We start from the raw sequence: 15,392 nt of genomic DNA on the forward strand, positions 1-15,392 counted from the left end.
CTTCCCCGGTGGTCCAGTGGTTAAGAATCTGCCTTCCAGTGCAGGTGATGCAGGTTCGATCCCTGGTCGGGGAACTATGATCCCACATGCCGCGGGGCAACTAAGACCCGATGCAGCCAAAAATAAAATTTAAACAAAAAACTATAGTCCAATAAAATTTGAAAAAACAAAAGAATACAATAACAAAATGCAATCACTTAGCACCAGAGTAAACCAGAGCACTTACTGTTAGAAGCAACACAGCCCGGTCTGTTCCCAGCGCTAAGCGTCTCCTAGGACTGGTCTGCGTCCAGCTGCGATGGTGGGTAGGGTCCAGGTCTCATCACCAGTAACAAAACGTTCTTGTTACTGTGACCACGATGCTCTGGGGAAGGACACGAACACGAGTAATTAAGTACTGATAAATACGCTGTTACCAAAGCCACTTCCCTGTTCCCCGAGTTTAAACTTAGCAGAAAAGAAAAATGACTGCGTGGTTCAGCATCAAACGCCGCACCCCAGGGCCGGGCGTCAGGCTGACACCTGCACAATATGCTGCTTGTCCTAAAAGCAAGCAGGCGTGGCTGCGCCTCTGGAAACAATCTTCCAGGTTTAAAGGGTTCATGTCACCGTGGAAACAGGGTGAATCACACATGAACACAGACACCGGGGTCAGTACAATGTGTCTCAGCAGGGAGACACTTTCTTCCACCAGGAGCAATTTAAACTCAAGTAGTCAACGCTATAAACTAATGGAAGAGAAAGGAGCTCTAAAGCACCAAATAATCCCAGACTATCTCTTAAAATACTTTAAATTTTTCAGGGACCTCCCTGGCGGTCCAGTGGTTAAGAGTCCGCGCTTCCACTGCGGGGGCCATGGGTTTGATCCCTGGTCGGGGAACTAAGATCCCGCATGCCATGAGGTGCAGTAAGTATGTAAATAAATAATTCGTCACAGCATCTTTACCTGCCATTGTTTTGCTTACATTAATACAGTAAGCCAACGTTTTGATGCAGTTTATACAAGTTTTGGTGTCAGTTTTCCCAGACCGAGTCAGATATACTCTCTTGGTCATAAAGCAAGATAACCCGTTCTTCTCCCCAAGCCAGCGTCATACAGAGATTCCAGCCTTGAGCACATCCTGGCCACCAGGACTCGGGTACATTCTGGGAATTGGTGCATTTTACATCACAACCCTCGTGGACAGAATCGAGATGCTTTTACTTAAGGGAACGTTTCATCCTGCATTTTACTTATCTGACTTAAGTGATGGTTAGGAGAACAGACGATGCTCGGCATCCCTGCAAGTCCCGAGGCCCAGCTGCTGTGCTCGGATGGGCTCCTCAAGAGCCACTGACTGCTGGGCTGCTGCTCGGGGTTGCGGCCCCAGAGCCGCTTGTATTCCCCAGCACGTTCACCAGCTGTGCGAGTGGGCCTTCGGGTGTCACTAGCAGGTTTTCAGAACCTGCAGTCAAACCACGGAGGTACGTACTTAAGATGACAAGGCTGACGGTCTGGAAGCAGGTCTCCCGAGTCGAGGCAGGGGTTTACTGCGTGAACAGAAAGGCGAGTCGTCAGTGTCTCCCAGGCTCCCGTTCTCACCCCCGCTGGTGTCTGCTCCCAGCGCTGCCGGCGACAGTACCCCCAGCGAGCACAGGGGGCCAGTGATGAAGGGGAGCGGAGCCAGAATAACCCACAAACCGGCTGTGCGGGAGAGCAGGGGGCCTCACACAGGACGAGGGTGTTACCACGGTGACCCTTTCACCGCAGGACTTCCAAGGGATGATAGCATCAGAATCCATAACACACAGACCTCAGCCAAGGAACAAGTTAGGTAGAAAGAGGCACTTTGAACCTGAAGAAGGAAATGAACAACTGTGACAGCAAGAAAAACACAGGTCTAGGAAAATAATAAATTGTCTCTTCCTTCAGTGCTGACCAAGAACCCAGCCGCTTAGTACTGTTCTTTTGCCAGAAATCGTCGTCCAGACTCAACGGGGAGGGGCCCACCTTCTGGCTCTCCCCGGGGAAGGAGGCCAACACTTGCTCTAAATAGCTCGCGGGAGGGTGCGGCGCGGCCACGAGGGGCGGTGGGACCGGCGGCCCTGCGGACGCCTGGGGAACAGCCCCCGGGGCTGCAGGAGCGCTTGAGGTGTAGACACGGGCTGGTTTGGATTCATGGATGGTGGAATAATCGTCTTGTGCAAAGAAAGGGGAGACGCGGATCAACACTTCAGCAACTGACTTCCCGATTAGGTCGCGCTCCCAGCGTCAGCTCCCAGGACATGCCTGTGTCCGAGTGGGCGCCCCCTGCACCCCGGGGGGCACAGATGGGCACCTGTCCCCACACCACCCGAGGAAGCCAAGGAGACACTTAGTCCCGTGGGGCGGGTCTGGAACCGCCCGGCGCCAGGTCCACATTGGGAGAGGCCCCTGGTGCGGTGAGCAGCTGGGACAGGCTGATGAAACCTTGGCCCCCACGTGCCTCCCACGGGGCTGGCTCAGCACCCGCCCAACCGCGGCCTCCCCGGGGCACGGGCCACCCCACACGGGACAGGGTACCTGCCAGCACCTCTGCAGGTTACAAGGATGGGAGACGCCAGGGAAGCCTTAGACCTGAGTCAGAAACTCTGTCACCTGCCGCACAGATGCCAGACGCCGTTGGGACAGCAGTGACCCCAGGGGGGTGCAGAAGGGAAGCGTGGCGAGGGAGGCCCCCCGAAAGCCCCTCTGCTGAGATGACAGTGACCACCCTTGTTTAGGGAAAGGAAAAGAGACGCTCCCTGAACTCAAGCCCAGCTCGCAGCCGACCCTTGCGGGGAGTGGAGAACAGGGGGGCTCCACCAAGGGCAGATCCTGCTCCTCTGGGGAAGAGGACACGTTCTCCTGGCATCAGGTGTGTTGCTGAGACTTGACATGAGATACTGCCTGCATGGAACTGGTCCAGAGGCTAGAAGCTGTTTCTACAAAGTGATCAGACAGCCCCTCTGGATGAAATGACCACGTCAAATTCTTGGTAAGGAAAGTTTGCGTAAACAGACATAAGAAATTGAGAAGAGGGGAAAAAAAATCTTACCTACAATAACTTTCATTTCTATAAAACATCTCTTAGAATAATTTAAAAATTCTACGGGTATGACATTTATCCCCATGTCAAGCCTTCAGGGAAAAGGCAAGGAACAGGCCCAGCTTTTACATTGGCAGGAATCAGCACGAGAATGAGGAAATGAATTTCTATGGGAAATGAACTGGGGCTGCGGTTCAAAACCCATGTCTCTGGTTCCTGTCCCCCCAGGACACACCCAGGTAGAGGGACAACAGGCGAGCAGAGGATAAGCGTCTGGGAACCAGATGGTCAGCAGATGTGGCTTCTCACCCAGAAAGCTTTCTGGAGGCAGTGCTGATGTCGCCGGTGCGAGGCGCCCTGGGACTGACTGCTTCCTGAGGCCCCGGAGTGGTCACCACTTCACTACAGAGAACATAAGCTGGCGTCCTTTAATCCTGGTATATTTCTCAAGGAGCCTTCAGTGGCTTTTGCCCAGTGATCAGAAATCATTACACTCAATACAGCAGTGCAGAGGTCTGCAGGACCCACCAACACAGCGGTTCAAACGAGGGTGACAAAAGGGCGAGAGTCTGGGTTCCACACCGGCGCCCCACGATCATCCTCCCTCTACCTTAGACTCAGACGTTCCAGTCCCACCAAAAAGGGGGTGGGCAGCTGAGAAACAGTTTTTAACGTCACAGCAAAACATGGGTGCCGCTACCACCACAGTCCTTACTAGGCGCTCCCTCCTGTCCATGACCAGAGGGGACGCTGAGGTCCTATCACTCGGGAACCCCGTGCTTGAAGGCCACGCTACCTGGGTCACCGCTGAGTAAAGCACGGCCCCGCCTTACCCCTCCGCCGTGGAGAACGCAGACCTCAGCCTCCGCAGCGCAGACCTCCCGCCAGCCGCTCAGAAACGCACCGGCTCCCGTTAGTGCTTCATTCAGTGCGTTCAGCCGATGGCTCGAGGATCCAGAGTTTGAACGTCAACACTGGAAAGAGAACATTCTATCATAAACGGGAAAAGAACGAAGACAACTCAGCAGTCCGCTCTTCCCCTACGAAGCAGCAGCGCTGCAGCCGGGAGGCACGGAGGAAAACGCCGCTTCCCTCACCTCTGGCTCCTCAGTGAAGGACACCAAGACCCTGACCAACATCCCTCCCCAACACGACACGGAAACTCAGAACGCAAGATACACTGTCTGGTAAAGGCGCGCAGACACACGCACACACACACACACTCCAGACACACACACACACACACTCCAGACACACACACACACACACACACACACACACTCTCCAGACCTTTCTGACCAACTTCTAAACAGTATCGCTTTAGGAAGAATATTTAATTTAAAAAAATAAATTTTAAAAAATAAAGCACATTTAAAACATCAAATTTTGGTGATCAGGACAGGTAAAGTAATTTTATTACAAATTTCAGGATTTAAAAAGTAACCTGTTACATTTACTAGGATAAATCTGAGATGACCTGTCTCAAGCACGTGGGTCCCGTCAGTGACACTGACCTCAGGCGTGAAGAGACGCGGTCCCCCCGTGAGGGATGCGGTCAGCGGATGAGGCTACGCTGAGTCTCCACGGGCACGTGCTGACCGTGATCATTACGGTTTGTCACTCTGGCATTTGGGCCGTGACGAACTCAGTGTAAGCCTCTGTTATGGAACTCTGAAAGCCAAGCTAGAACCTCAAGGGCGGCCTCTCCTTCCTACCTTTTACTTCAGTGATATCTAGGAGACTCTGTGTACTGCACGAGAGTTACGATTCCCTGGTCTGTAAGCCCACTTGTGGAAACCCTCATCGCCTGGCAGGAGAGCGCTGAGGAGTGGCCTGACGGGGAAGGAGGCTGAGGCCAGAACCTGGGAATCACGCTGGTCCGGGTCACGGTCAGCCATGCCCAGCAAGAGAGACCCTGCCGGCTGGCGAGGCCCCGTCGGCTCAAGGGTGGCCAGACAAAAGGGCTGGAAGCAACCTCAATAGGCCGAGCCACCCTCCAGCTTCCGAACGCAGGGACAAACTTGCCCCGCGGTCACGGGCAGGGGCCCCAGGTCTCTTCCGTCTTCTAAGTTTAAAGACTAAAGGCAGCATCTTTACAAGGGGAACCGCGGGAAGCATCGGGCGAGCCCCCTCCACGGGGCCTCGGGGCGCCCTGGGGCGAGGCGGGCAGGGCAGTACCTGAGAGGCGGCTGAGCCCCGGCAGCGCACCTGGGCTGCGGGACGGAGGGCGGGAAGCACAGAGGAGCTGAGAGACTCCAGGCAGGAGCGCGCCAGCAGCCGAGGGGCCCACAGCCACTCCCTCCTGCCTGGGGTCTACCCACCAGCCCCCCACGGGGACCCTCTCGCTCTGAGACGGTGGCTCTCACGGGACGACGTTATCCCCGGGGGACGTTTGGCAACACGGGGAGACACGTGGGGTGGGGCTGTCACCACTGGGGAAGGCGCCATGGGGCTGGTGGGCGCGGGCTGCACACCCTACAGTGCACAGGCGCCCGGGCCCAAGAGCTACCCAGGGGCCGTGGACGCCAGGCGGGGGGCACTTTACACACAAGAGCCTGAACCTAGCAGGCGCCCAGGCCTGGGACCTCCAATCAGACCACCGTGCGCAGCCTCCAGCTCAAGCCCTAACACGTGGGTCAGCCCCCTGCCCTGCAGACCCAAGTCCTCCTGACCCCGGCGTGTCCAAGGGATGTCCAGCCAGCTCCTGGCAGCTCCAGTCCAGTCGACACAACTAAAACCTTACATCATTTTGTCGTCCCTCTCCAAAAATCTACTTCCTTCTCAGAGCCAGTGCCACCCCAACTGCCACCGCCAGGATGGCAACGGCGGCTGCCCCTCCGAAGAGCAGGAGGGACCTGCCCTTGAGCGGCGGGCCAGCTTTCTCGGGGCTGCCCGGGGAAGGCCCTGCCCCAAGCCCCCCCCGCCCGCGGGCCGCCTGCTCTCCGCCCGGCGGGGCTGCTGGGGGCTCCACCAGGGGCTCCAGCGGCGGGACGCCCTCCTGCTCCAGTTCAGCAGCTTCGGACACGGCCGCTCCCGCCTCTTCTTCAGCAAGTTCCACGAACAGAGACGTCGTGGGACTGGCTGTGTGGCCGGCCGAGCCCTCTGGGCCAGGCTCCCCGGCCGCCATCAGGGCAGGGGCCCCCCCGGCCCCCGCCTCCGCGCCCTCGGGAACCTCCTCCTTCTCCACGTGCACGATGTCAGAGTTGGAGGAGTTGTTCTCGCTCTTCTCTCCAGCCCCGTTGCTGTCCAAGCTCTTGACTTCTTCGGGGTCCACCGTGACCTGCTGCCACGACTCGGGACCCAGGGACACCGGTGGGCTTTCAGTGCGCCAGCTCTGGCTGCTGGACAGCGACACGGGGAAGCCCTCGGCCTGCCAGGACGCCGTCGCGGTCGTCGGAGACTCCGGGGGGCTGGCGAGCGTGGAGCCGCCACTGGGCAGGATGTAGATGTCGTTGCTGTCCTCCGCGGCGCCCGCGGGGCGCTCCTCGTCCTCCGGCTCCAGGGTAAAGACAGCACCCTAGGAGACGAGGAGGGCGGTCAGTGCAAAGAAGGGGGAACAGATCTAAAATAAATGTACATCTGGAGGCAGCCCCTTTCCTAAACTGAACTTCCAGGGATAAATGCATCGTTTAAACCTAGTTTGGAGACTGAATGTGTCTGCTTGTAGACCAACACAGAGGAAGAATTTTTAACAAGACGGTCCTCTGACCAGTTTCTTCAAAGCTGAAAGAGCAAAAAGCTGATTTATATTCTATTCAATTTAATGCAATAAATAATGCAACACAGCGGAGAAAAAGGCAGGTAGCTTGGGCCCTAGGGATCTATCACTCGGCCGGGCTGGTGCCGTCAGGAGCCCAGACAGGGAAGGACACGTTTTGCTGGCAGCTGGGGAGGCGCGGGAGCCTGGAGGAGGGACGTGTGAAGAGCGAGGAAGAGCCACGGCCCAGCAGAGGCCCAGCAATGTCAGCCGGGGGCAGGAAGCAGCCTGCCGTGACCAGGGAGGTGCCGGCAGCAGACGCCACGGCCCCGACTCAGCGGCAAGGGAACGGTCATCGGCCACTCGGTCACGGAGGAAGCCACCCCGACGATGGGGAAGGTGCGGGGGTGCAGGCCTCCCGCTCTCCTGGCGGCGGGAGCCACACAGCAGCAACACGGCCACCGGGGCTCCAGGCTCCCTGCGGGGGCTGTGTCAACTCCGGTCACAAGGAAGAGCACGACTCAATTTTGGTTCTTGACAAATTCACCATCTAGACGTGAAGACCGACACAGGAGGCACACATTTCACCGCGACACTGGCAGCCCTAAGACGGGGGATGCACGGGGACCAGCAGGTTAGCGGCGGAGACAGACGGGAAGTCACCCCGAGTCTGGACGACACCCGCAGATGTTACGTAGTCTGCAGAGCATGTGCAAACTAATTCCTACTTTATTTTGTGATTAAGGCCGCCATTTATATGAAGTAGAATAGTTCTGTTCTGTAATCAAGACCAGATACTTTCCGTTCGCACTCGAGTTATTTGGAGATACGGAGCAGAACCCCTTGTGTCCCCTACCCGTAGAATCACATCTGCAGCCCCTCGACGGCCTGCTCCTCCAAGGGAGGGCCTGAGGGTCAGAGAGACCCACGTGCTCACCAGTAGGAACTCCCACAAGGGCTAAAAACAAAACCTCTAACAGCAAGAACGGATTTAAAAAGCAAAAGCAAAACAAAGGAACCGTAACAAAACAGGTAAAAATTTTAATCCTCAGAAAGGAGACCTTTGCTACTTTTTATTTAGGGCTCGAAGCCAAAACAAGTGAAATGGAAATTTCACAAGTCGCATTGTGAAGAAATGAGGGGAAAGTTAACAAACTGAAACAGAATTTAGCGTAAAACTACTCTTCTCTTTCCCTTTAACAGCTCAAAGCTGAGAGTCAGGTACATTCTCCGTCCCGTATCGGGAAGGCTTCTTCATCCAACCGAGATACTGGGTCAACACAGCTGTCCAGCGACAACTCGGGGGGGACAATATGGCCCCAAAGCCGGTCCGACTTGGTTGCCTTTTTCCTTTTGCTGTCATGGACTCTATACCTTACAACTTATTTCTGTATTTGGGACACGATTATTTTAATGATGATTCGCCAAAAATTTTGTGCTTTTATGTAAGAAGTTTTAAAGAAAGAATAGATGACCATGGAGACTGTCACTCCTGGTCATCTGAAGCAAAAATAGAAAAACAGAGGCTCTCCCTTGACAATTACTGTCATTAATGAAGACTAGGCTTGCAATAAAAGATAAAGCACTGTTTTGGGTAATACTTTACCTAAAACGTAGCACATTAGGGGACTAACATCTACAACTAGCCTTAGATCCGTTGCAATAATTTAAATAATTTTTAGCACAAAATATGTATATTGCTGGAAACAGCTATCTCTTTAGTCCCACTGATACAAAAAACAGAAAGGAGTAACTTCAAGGGCTCAAAAATATAAAACGACTTGGGACCAACTAGAGTTTAAATACGCACGAAGGGGCCACAACTCCCTGGCGGTCCGGTGGTTGGGACTGCACACTCTCACCGCCAATCCTCAGTTGGGGAACTAGATCCTGCAAGCCGCATGGCGTGGCCAATAAGTAAATAAATATGTACAAAGAATCAGAAAACTATGTTTTGTTTAAACAGATGAAGCCCAGAGAGATCAGGTAACTTGCCCAAGGTCCCTCAGCTGCTGTGAGAACTGGACGTCAGTGTCCTTTTGAAGACTTTACTGAAATTAATTCATTTCACTTTCACAGGTAAGGAAACTAAAGCAACTGAGATGGGTAAGTAATTGGCCTGAAGTCCAAAGCTGGGACTGGGTCTAACCAGGCCGCTTACCTGCAGGGCCCACGCTTTCGTCAACTGTGCTCCCCTAACGCTCGAGCCCAAGGCTCCCCCCAACCCCAGACTTCCATACTGGTGCTTTTCTTGAGTTTACAGCAAGAAGCAAATGTTAAAGGTTATTCTTGGTGTTTTAGTCAAGCAAATACACAAAGATATGTTCATGAAACCCTTCAAAGAGAAAGGGAAGTAGAGAAGAAACTGAAATACGGAGGTAAAGAGACCCTTGTAGAATAAACGTAAGATAAAATGTAAGCGTAACCTTGGCTTTAGTGGTAGGAACGAAGTAAAAACAGCTTGGAGATCGCTCAAAGAACCATTTCAAAGTGTGCAGCAGTGCTTCACCACGTCTGTATTAACCACATTTGCTTCGAGTTTTGTTTTGGTTCACACCAGTTACAAATTATTCTGCCACTTCAAGCAGTGTTTCACACGCAGGGTCACAGCTGCCAATGAACTTAACTGTTCCAGCTGAGGACGCCGGGGCTGACTTCCAAGACCCCACTCCCTGGTAACTCAGAGACCCACGTCCCCTGGCGTGTACCAGCCAACCCGTATCACTACGATCTCTCTCTCAAGTATTCACCGGAAAAGACAAACACAGATACCTTGCTTCTCTACATTCAGTCAAACAGGGTACTAACGACCAAATGCCTCTTAGATCGCTATTAACCTAAACTAAGAAAAGAGAGGGAATTCCCTGGTGGTCGTGGTTAAGACTCCACACTTTCACCACCAAGGGCCTGGGTTCGATCCCTGGTCGGGGAAGGAAGACCCACAAGCCGTGCGGCGCAGCCAAAAATATAAACATAAAACAAAAACGACAAAAACCCCAAAGAATATACTGTGAGAGAGACTCGGAGAAGTAACTTTCCACCTAACGTGATGACCAAGGCCACAAAGAATACACTTTAAACACAAGGCGGTTACACGCGCGCACTCACACATAACACAGACAGACCTCACGAGACACTAAGTCAAACCCTTACTACACTGAAACTACTTCAGTCGCAAAACCCGCTGAACTGATTTTAGATCACAAACTATGTGTCACCTTCCACACTGTTCTAACCAGTTCTGACCTAAAAGTTCCCAAGAGACAGTCTTCAAACGTCCTTGATTCAAACAAACAAACAATAAACTTTTTGAGGTTTGCAGTTCTTAAAGTAGAAATGAGAAGCTTCAAGTCGGAAAAAATAGACAAAAATTAATTTTATTCTATTTAATATTATTACAGATGACATTTCCCCCAGTAATCTTTCACGTAATCTAAATGTTTCACAGTAAGTATTTAGGTTAGCACATGCTGCAGGAGAAAACCCAGAAGAAGCCCGCCCCGCGGTGGCCCCTGTGGGCTCGCAGGCCTGGCGGCCGGGGGGTGGGCTCTCCCGGCTCACACCCAGCTGTGCCTGACTGCTGCCCGGCAAAGACAGTCACCACCAAAACTCGAAGGAAACTTTAATCAGACTGAGAAGTGGAAAAACACACACTCTTAGGGACGAATCTGAAAAGCTGATATTTGTAAGAATGTAATGTTTTCACAGGACAGTTTTTCACACCATCACTTTTGTGAGCTGCAGAAGCGGCTCTTCCATATACTGTAATTGATGAAACTGAGGCTCAGCGAAGTTAAATGAATTCCCCCCAAAACTCAGGGCTAGTATTTGGCAGAGCTGGGGCCACAAACAAATTGTGATTCCGATCTCAACTCCCACACTCTGGCCGGGGAAAAAATAAGGTAGAAGGCAAGCAAACAAGCGTGCGTACACACACACACACACCACACACCACACACGCACGCGCGCTACCCTGCAGTCCCAGTACCGACAGCAGCAGACAGTCACTCTCCGCTTCTCTCTCTGGAAAGCTGGCCGCCAGCGGACATGTGCTTCTGACCGCACCCCGGCGACCCCGGCCTCCTCCTGTCCGCAGACCCCGTAACACAGCCACCCCACAGCACAGAACATGCCACCCTGCCCTGCCCTGAGCCCAAGGAGGGCCTGTTTTACTCAACTTCTGGGCAGCAGCACCCAGCGGAGGGGGCACAACACCCACAAGCAGCTAAGGGTTATCGGGTAGAAACGGACACGGTAACCGAGGGGCACAAAACCGAGCAGCTGACTTGCAGGCTCCCCGCGGGAGGTCTTGGTCGTCCCCACTCCGCCCTGAAGTGGGTTAAAAAGCTGAACGACCGGAAATCTCAAAGACTGTAAGAGAAGAGAGGTGTCGCCGCAGGGCAAACCGCTGCCCCGAGGCTGGAGACGGATGGGTGGGGCTGGGGGGGCACCCAGGGACCAGCCCCAGGGAGGCCCTGCAATTCTGAGATCCACCTCTACCCCACCGCCCCCTGCTCCTGCTCCTGGGCGAGGGGGAAAATGAGCCCCGATCTTCCTGACAAGCTGTGCCCTCAGGGGGAACCCGTTAACCACAGCCTAACTGCCCGAGAGCAGGCAGCCCACTCCAACCTTCCAGTCCTGCCCCGCGTAAAGGAGGAGAGACGCACAGAAACTCTGGCCAAATTCACGGGGGACACAGGCTCACCCAGAGCCTAGTCACAGGACTCCAACGCACCCGCCACACACCTTGCCACCACGTCACTGAGGCCTATTTACCTTTTACCCAGGACATCATGTCTGGCTATCCAGAAAAAATGACAAGGCAAACCAAAGGGAGAAGAAAAACACGCACACATTTGAAAAGATGGAGCAAGTATCAGAACCAGACATGGTAGGGATGCTGGAACTATCGATCAGGAATTTAACACAACTGTGATTAATTTGCTAAGGGCTCTAATGGATAAAGTAGACAGCACACAAGAACAGATGGGCAATGTCAGCAGAAATGGAAATCCTAAGAACCAAAAAGAAAAAAAATGCTAGAGATTTAAAAACAACACTGAAACAGAAATGAAGAATGCCCACCCCCGCTTTTTTTTGGCCATGCCAAGCAGCGTGCAAGACCTTTATTCCCCAAACAGGGATTGAACCCAGGCCCTGGCAGTGAAAGCGCCGGTCCTAACCACTGGACCACCAGGGAATTCCCATGAAGAATGCCTTTGATGGGCTTATTATTAGATTCCACACTGCAGAGGAAAGAAACTCTTAGCTTGAGGATGTCTCGATAGAAACATCCCAAACTGAAAGGCAAAGACAACAAAGACAGGGGAAAGAAAACAACAGGACATCCAAGGGCTGCGGGACAATTACGCAAAAAGGTGTGACACACACACCTGGACACAGGAGGAGAAGAGAGAAAGGAACAGGAGGAAAATACCTGTAACGATAATGACTACAAAAGTCCCCAAATTAACGTCAGACAGCAAACCACAGATTCAGGAAGCTCAGAGAACACACCAAGTACAATAAGTATCCAAAGAATTACACCTAAGCATGTCATTCTCAAATTACAGAAAATCAGAGATAAAGAAAATAATTCTGTGACAAGTCAGAGGAAAAAATATCTTACCTAGAGAGGAACAAAGATAAGAATTACATCTAGCTTCTCATCAGAAACCAAGCAAGCAAGAAGAGAGTGGAGGGAAATACTTAAAGTGTTGAGACAAAAAAACCTACTGACCTAGAATCCTGTTCCTGAGAAGTTATCCTTCAAAAATGAAGGAGAGGGTGTGGAGAACAGGGAACCCTCCTGCACTGCTGGTGGGAATGTAAATTGATACAGCCACTAAGGAGAACAGTATGGAGGTTCCTTAAAAAACTAAAAGTAGAACTACCATACGACCCAGCAATCCCTCTACTGGGCATATACCCTGAGAAAACCATCATTCAAAGAGTCACTTTCCACCATGTTCACTGCAGCACTATTTACAACAGCCACGGAAGCAACCTGTCTGTCGACGGATGAATGGATAAAGATGTGGCACATATATACAATGGAATATTACTCAGCCATAAAAGAAATGAAATTGAGTTATCTGCAAAGAGGTGGATGGACCTAGAGTCTGTCATACAGAGTGAAGTCAGTCAGAAAGAGAAAAACAAATACCACACGCTAACACGTATATATGGAATGTAAACAAATGGTACTGACGAACCTAGGAGCAGGGCAGGAATAAAGATGCAGACATAGAGAACGGACTTGACGGGGAAGGGTAAGCTGGGATGAAGTGAGACAGTGGCATGGACATATATACACTACCAAATGTAAAATAGATAGCTAGTGGGAAGCAGCCGCATAGCACAGGGAGATCAGCTCGGTGGTTTGTGACCACCTAGAGGGGTGGGAGGGAGACACAAAAGGGAGGGGATATGGGGATATATGTATGCATATAGCAGATTCACTTTGTTGTACAGCAGCAACTAACACAGCATTGTAAAGCAATTATACTCCAATAAAGATATAAAAGAAAAGAAAAATTAAGGCAAGAATGTATTAAGTTGTACAAGTAAGAACATACAACAAACCACTGAATTATATACTTCATATGGGTGAACTGTGTGGTTGTGAATTATATCTCAATAAAGTAAACTATTCACACACACACACACCACACACACACAAAGGAGAAATAAAGATTTTCTCAGACAAACAAAAACTGAAGGAATTGCTAGTAGACATGCCTTGTAAGAAATGTTAAAAGAAGTTCTTTAGAGAAGGATAATGATGTAAGTCAGAAATGCAGATCTACATAGAGAAAGGGAGGCCACTGAGGAATAAGTGGGTGAAGGGAGAATAAAAACTTTTATTTTTCTTATTCTTAATTGATCTGCCAGATAACAGCAGCTTGAAGTAATAATGGCAACAATGTATTCGAGTATGTGTGCTTATACAAGTGCCATGAAGGACAGCAATGATACCAGGGGCACCCTTACAAGGTACGCACTCACTCACAGCGCCCGCGAAGCCGTACAGTGTCACCTGAAAGTGGACTTGGATTAGTTGTAAATGTATATTGCAAACTGTAGGGCAACCACTTAAAGAGGTAAAAAGAGAAATGTAATGGACATGCCAAGAAAGGAGAGAACATGGAAACATGTAACATCCTCAGTTAAAATCACAAAAGGCAGAAAAAGAGTGGGGGACAAAAACAGGAACAAAGAATAAGGGCAACAAGTAGAAAACAATGACAAATATGACAGATATTCATCTAATTACATCAATAATTACTTTGGGGCTTCCCTGGTGGCACAGTGGTTGGGAGTCCACCTGCCAATGCAGGGGACACGGGTTTAAGCCCTGGTCTGGGAGGATCCCACATGCTGTGGAGCAGCTAAGCCTGGGCACCACAGCTGCTGAGCCTGTGCTCTGGAGACCGCAGGCCACAACTACTGAGCCCGTGTGCCACGACTGCTGGGGCCCGCGCACCTAGAGCCCATGCTCTGCAACAAAGAGAGGCCACTGCAGTGAGAGGCCCATGCACTGCAGCGAAGAGTAGACCCCGCTCGCCACAACCAGAGAAAGCCCACGTGCAGCCAAAAATAAAAATAAATAAAACAAATAATTTAAAAACAAATACAATTAAAATAATAATAATAATAATTACTTTGAACATCAATAGTCTAAACACACCAACTACAAGAAAGACATTGTCAGACTGGATGAAAAAATAAGATCCGACTGTCTGCTGTGTCTAAGAAACTCGCTTCATGTAAAGACTAAAGACGCAGACATGTTAAGAGTAACCTGACCACGCAGACACTCATCAGAGGCAAGTGGGAGCAGCTGCCAGCAGGGCCCTCTTTAGTTGTTGCCCATGGCTGCCAGGCAGTTTACGTTGCTTTTTCGTCATAGGGGAGTTTCAACTGCAGAAATGGTACATCCCACTATCAGACAAAGAGAAGGAAAAGATGACAAGAGAACTGTTCAAACTATCTAAGTACCAAAACCTAAAAGGTGCAGCTTTCATGAGTGGTAAGATCAGAGGAATGATCACAGAAGACGTGCTCATCTGGGTTTCTCCTGTGCCACTGAAGGTCAGGACGGGGACTAAGGACCTGGAAACAGCCCACTGCTGCCTGGCACAACTTGACAAGGACCTTGGCTGTGCACGTGAGCTTGATATCATCCTTAATTCTGAGAAGGCTTACTGTATTTTGGATGGGTTTCTTTTGGGAGGGGAAACATTCAAGAAAAGTGTCCCTAAAGCAAGTGAGCAAGCTGATGTGGTACAGGAGCCACGTCATGAGTGCTTCAATGTCCCCGTGGACCAGGTGACCACTCATCCTGTGTGCGGAATTCACAGAGGAAACAAAGCTGATATGCTGATGAAAGAAAATATCCTCAGCTTGGTGACTGATTATCTTGTATAATAATAATAGAACATTTCAGAGGCTTCCCTGGTGGTACAGTGGTTAAGAATCTGCCTGCCAATGCAGGGGCCACAGGTTCGAGCCCTGCTCCGGAAGATCCCACATGCTGCGGAGCAGCTAAGCCCGTGCACCACAACTACTGAGCCTGTGCTCTAAAGCCCGTGTGCCACAACTACTGAGCCTGCGCTCTAGAGCCCGCAAGCCACAACTACTGAAGC

At 51.3% G+C, this 15,392-nt stretch overlaps 1 protein-coding gene and 1 pseudogene across 4 annotated transcripts in view; both read right to left on the bottom strand.

Annotated features, from left to right (window-relative positions):
• Window positions 1–4,260, bottom strand: part of LOC131766726 (cytochrome b-c1 complex subunit 10 pseudogene) — a 17,200-nt pseudogene extending 12,940 nt beyond the window's left edge.
• Window positions 4,261–4,431: 171 nt separating this feature from the next.
• Window positions 4,432–15,392, bottom strand: part of BCL2L13 (BCL2 like 13) — a 68,221-nt gene continuing 57,260 nt past the window's right edge. For all 4 annotated transcript variants that reach the window (XR_010835707.1, XM_059081368.2, XM_067008390.1 and 1 more), the window contains one exon: window positions 4,432–6,564. Coding sequence is in view for 3 of the 4 variants with exons in the window: in XM_059081368.2 (XP_058937351.1) it covers window positions 5,818–6,564 (747 nt within the window). In the remaining variant the exon portion in view is untranslated. The remainder of the gene's footprint in view (window positions 6,565–15,392) is intronic.

Source organism: Kogia breviceps, chromosome 12, assembly GCF_026419965.1.
Source record: "Kogia breviceps isolate mKogBre1 chromosome 12, mKogBre1 haplotype 1, whole genome shotgun sequence".
Classification (NCBI taxonomy): domain Eukaryota; kingdom Metazoa; phylum Chordata; class Mammalia; order Artiodactyla; family Physeteridae; genus Kogia; species Kogia breviceps.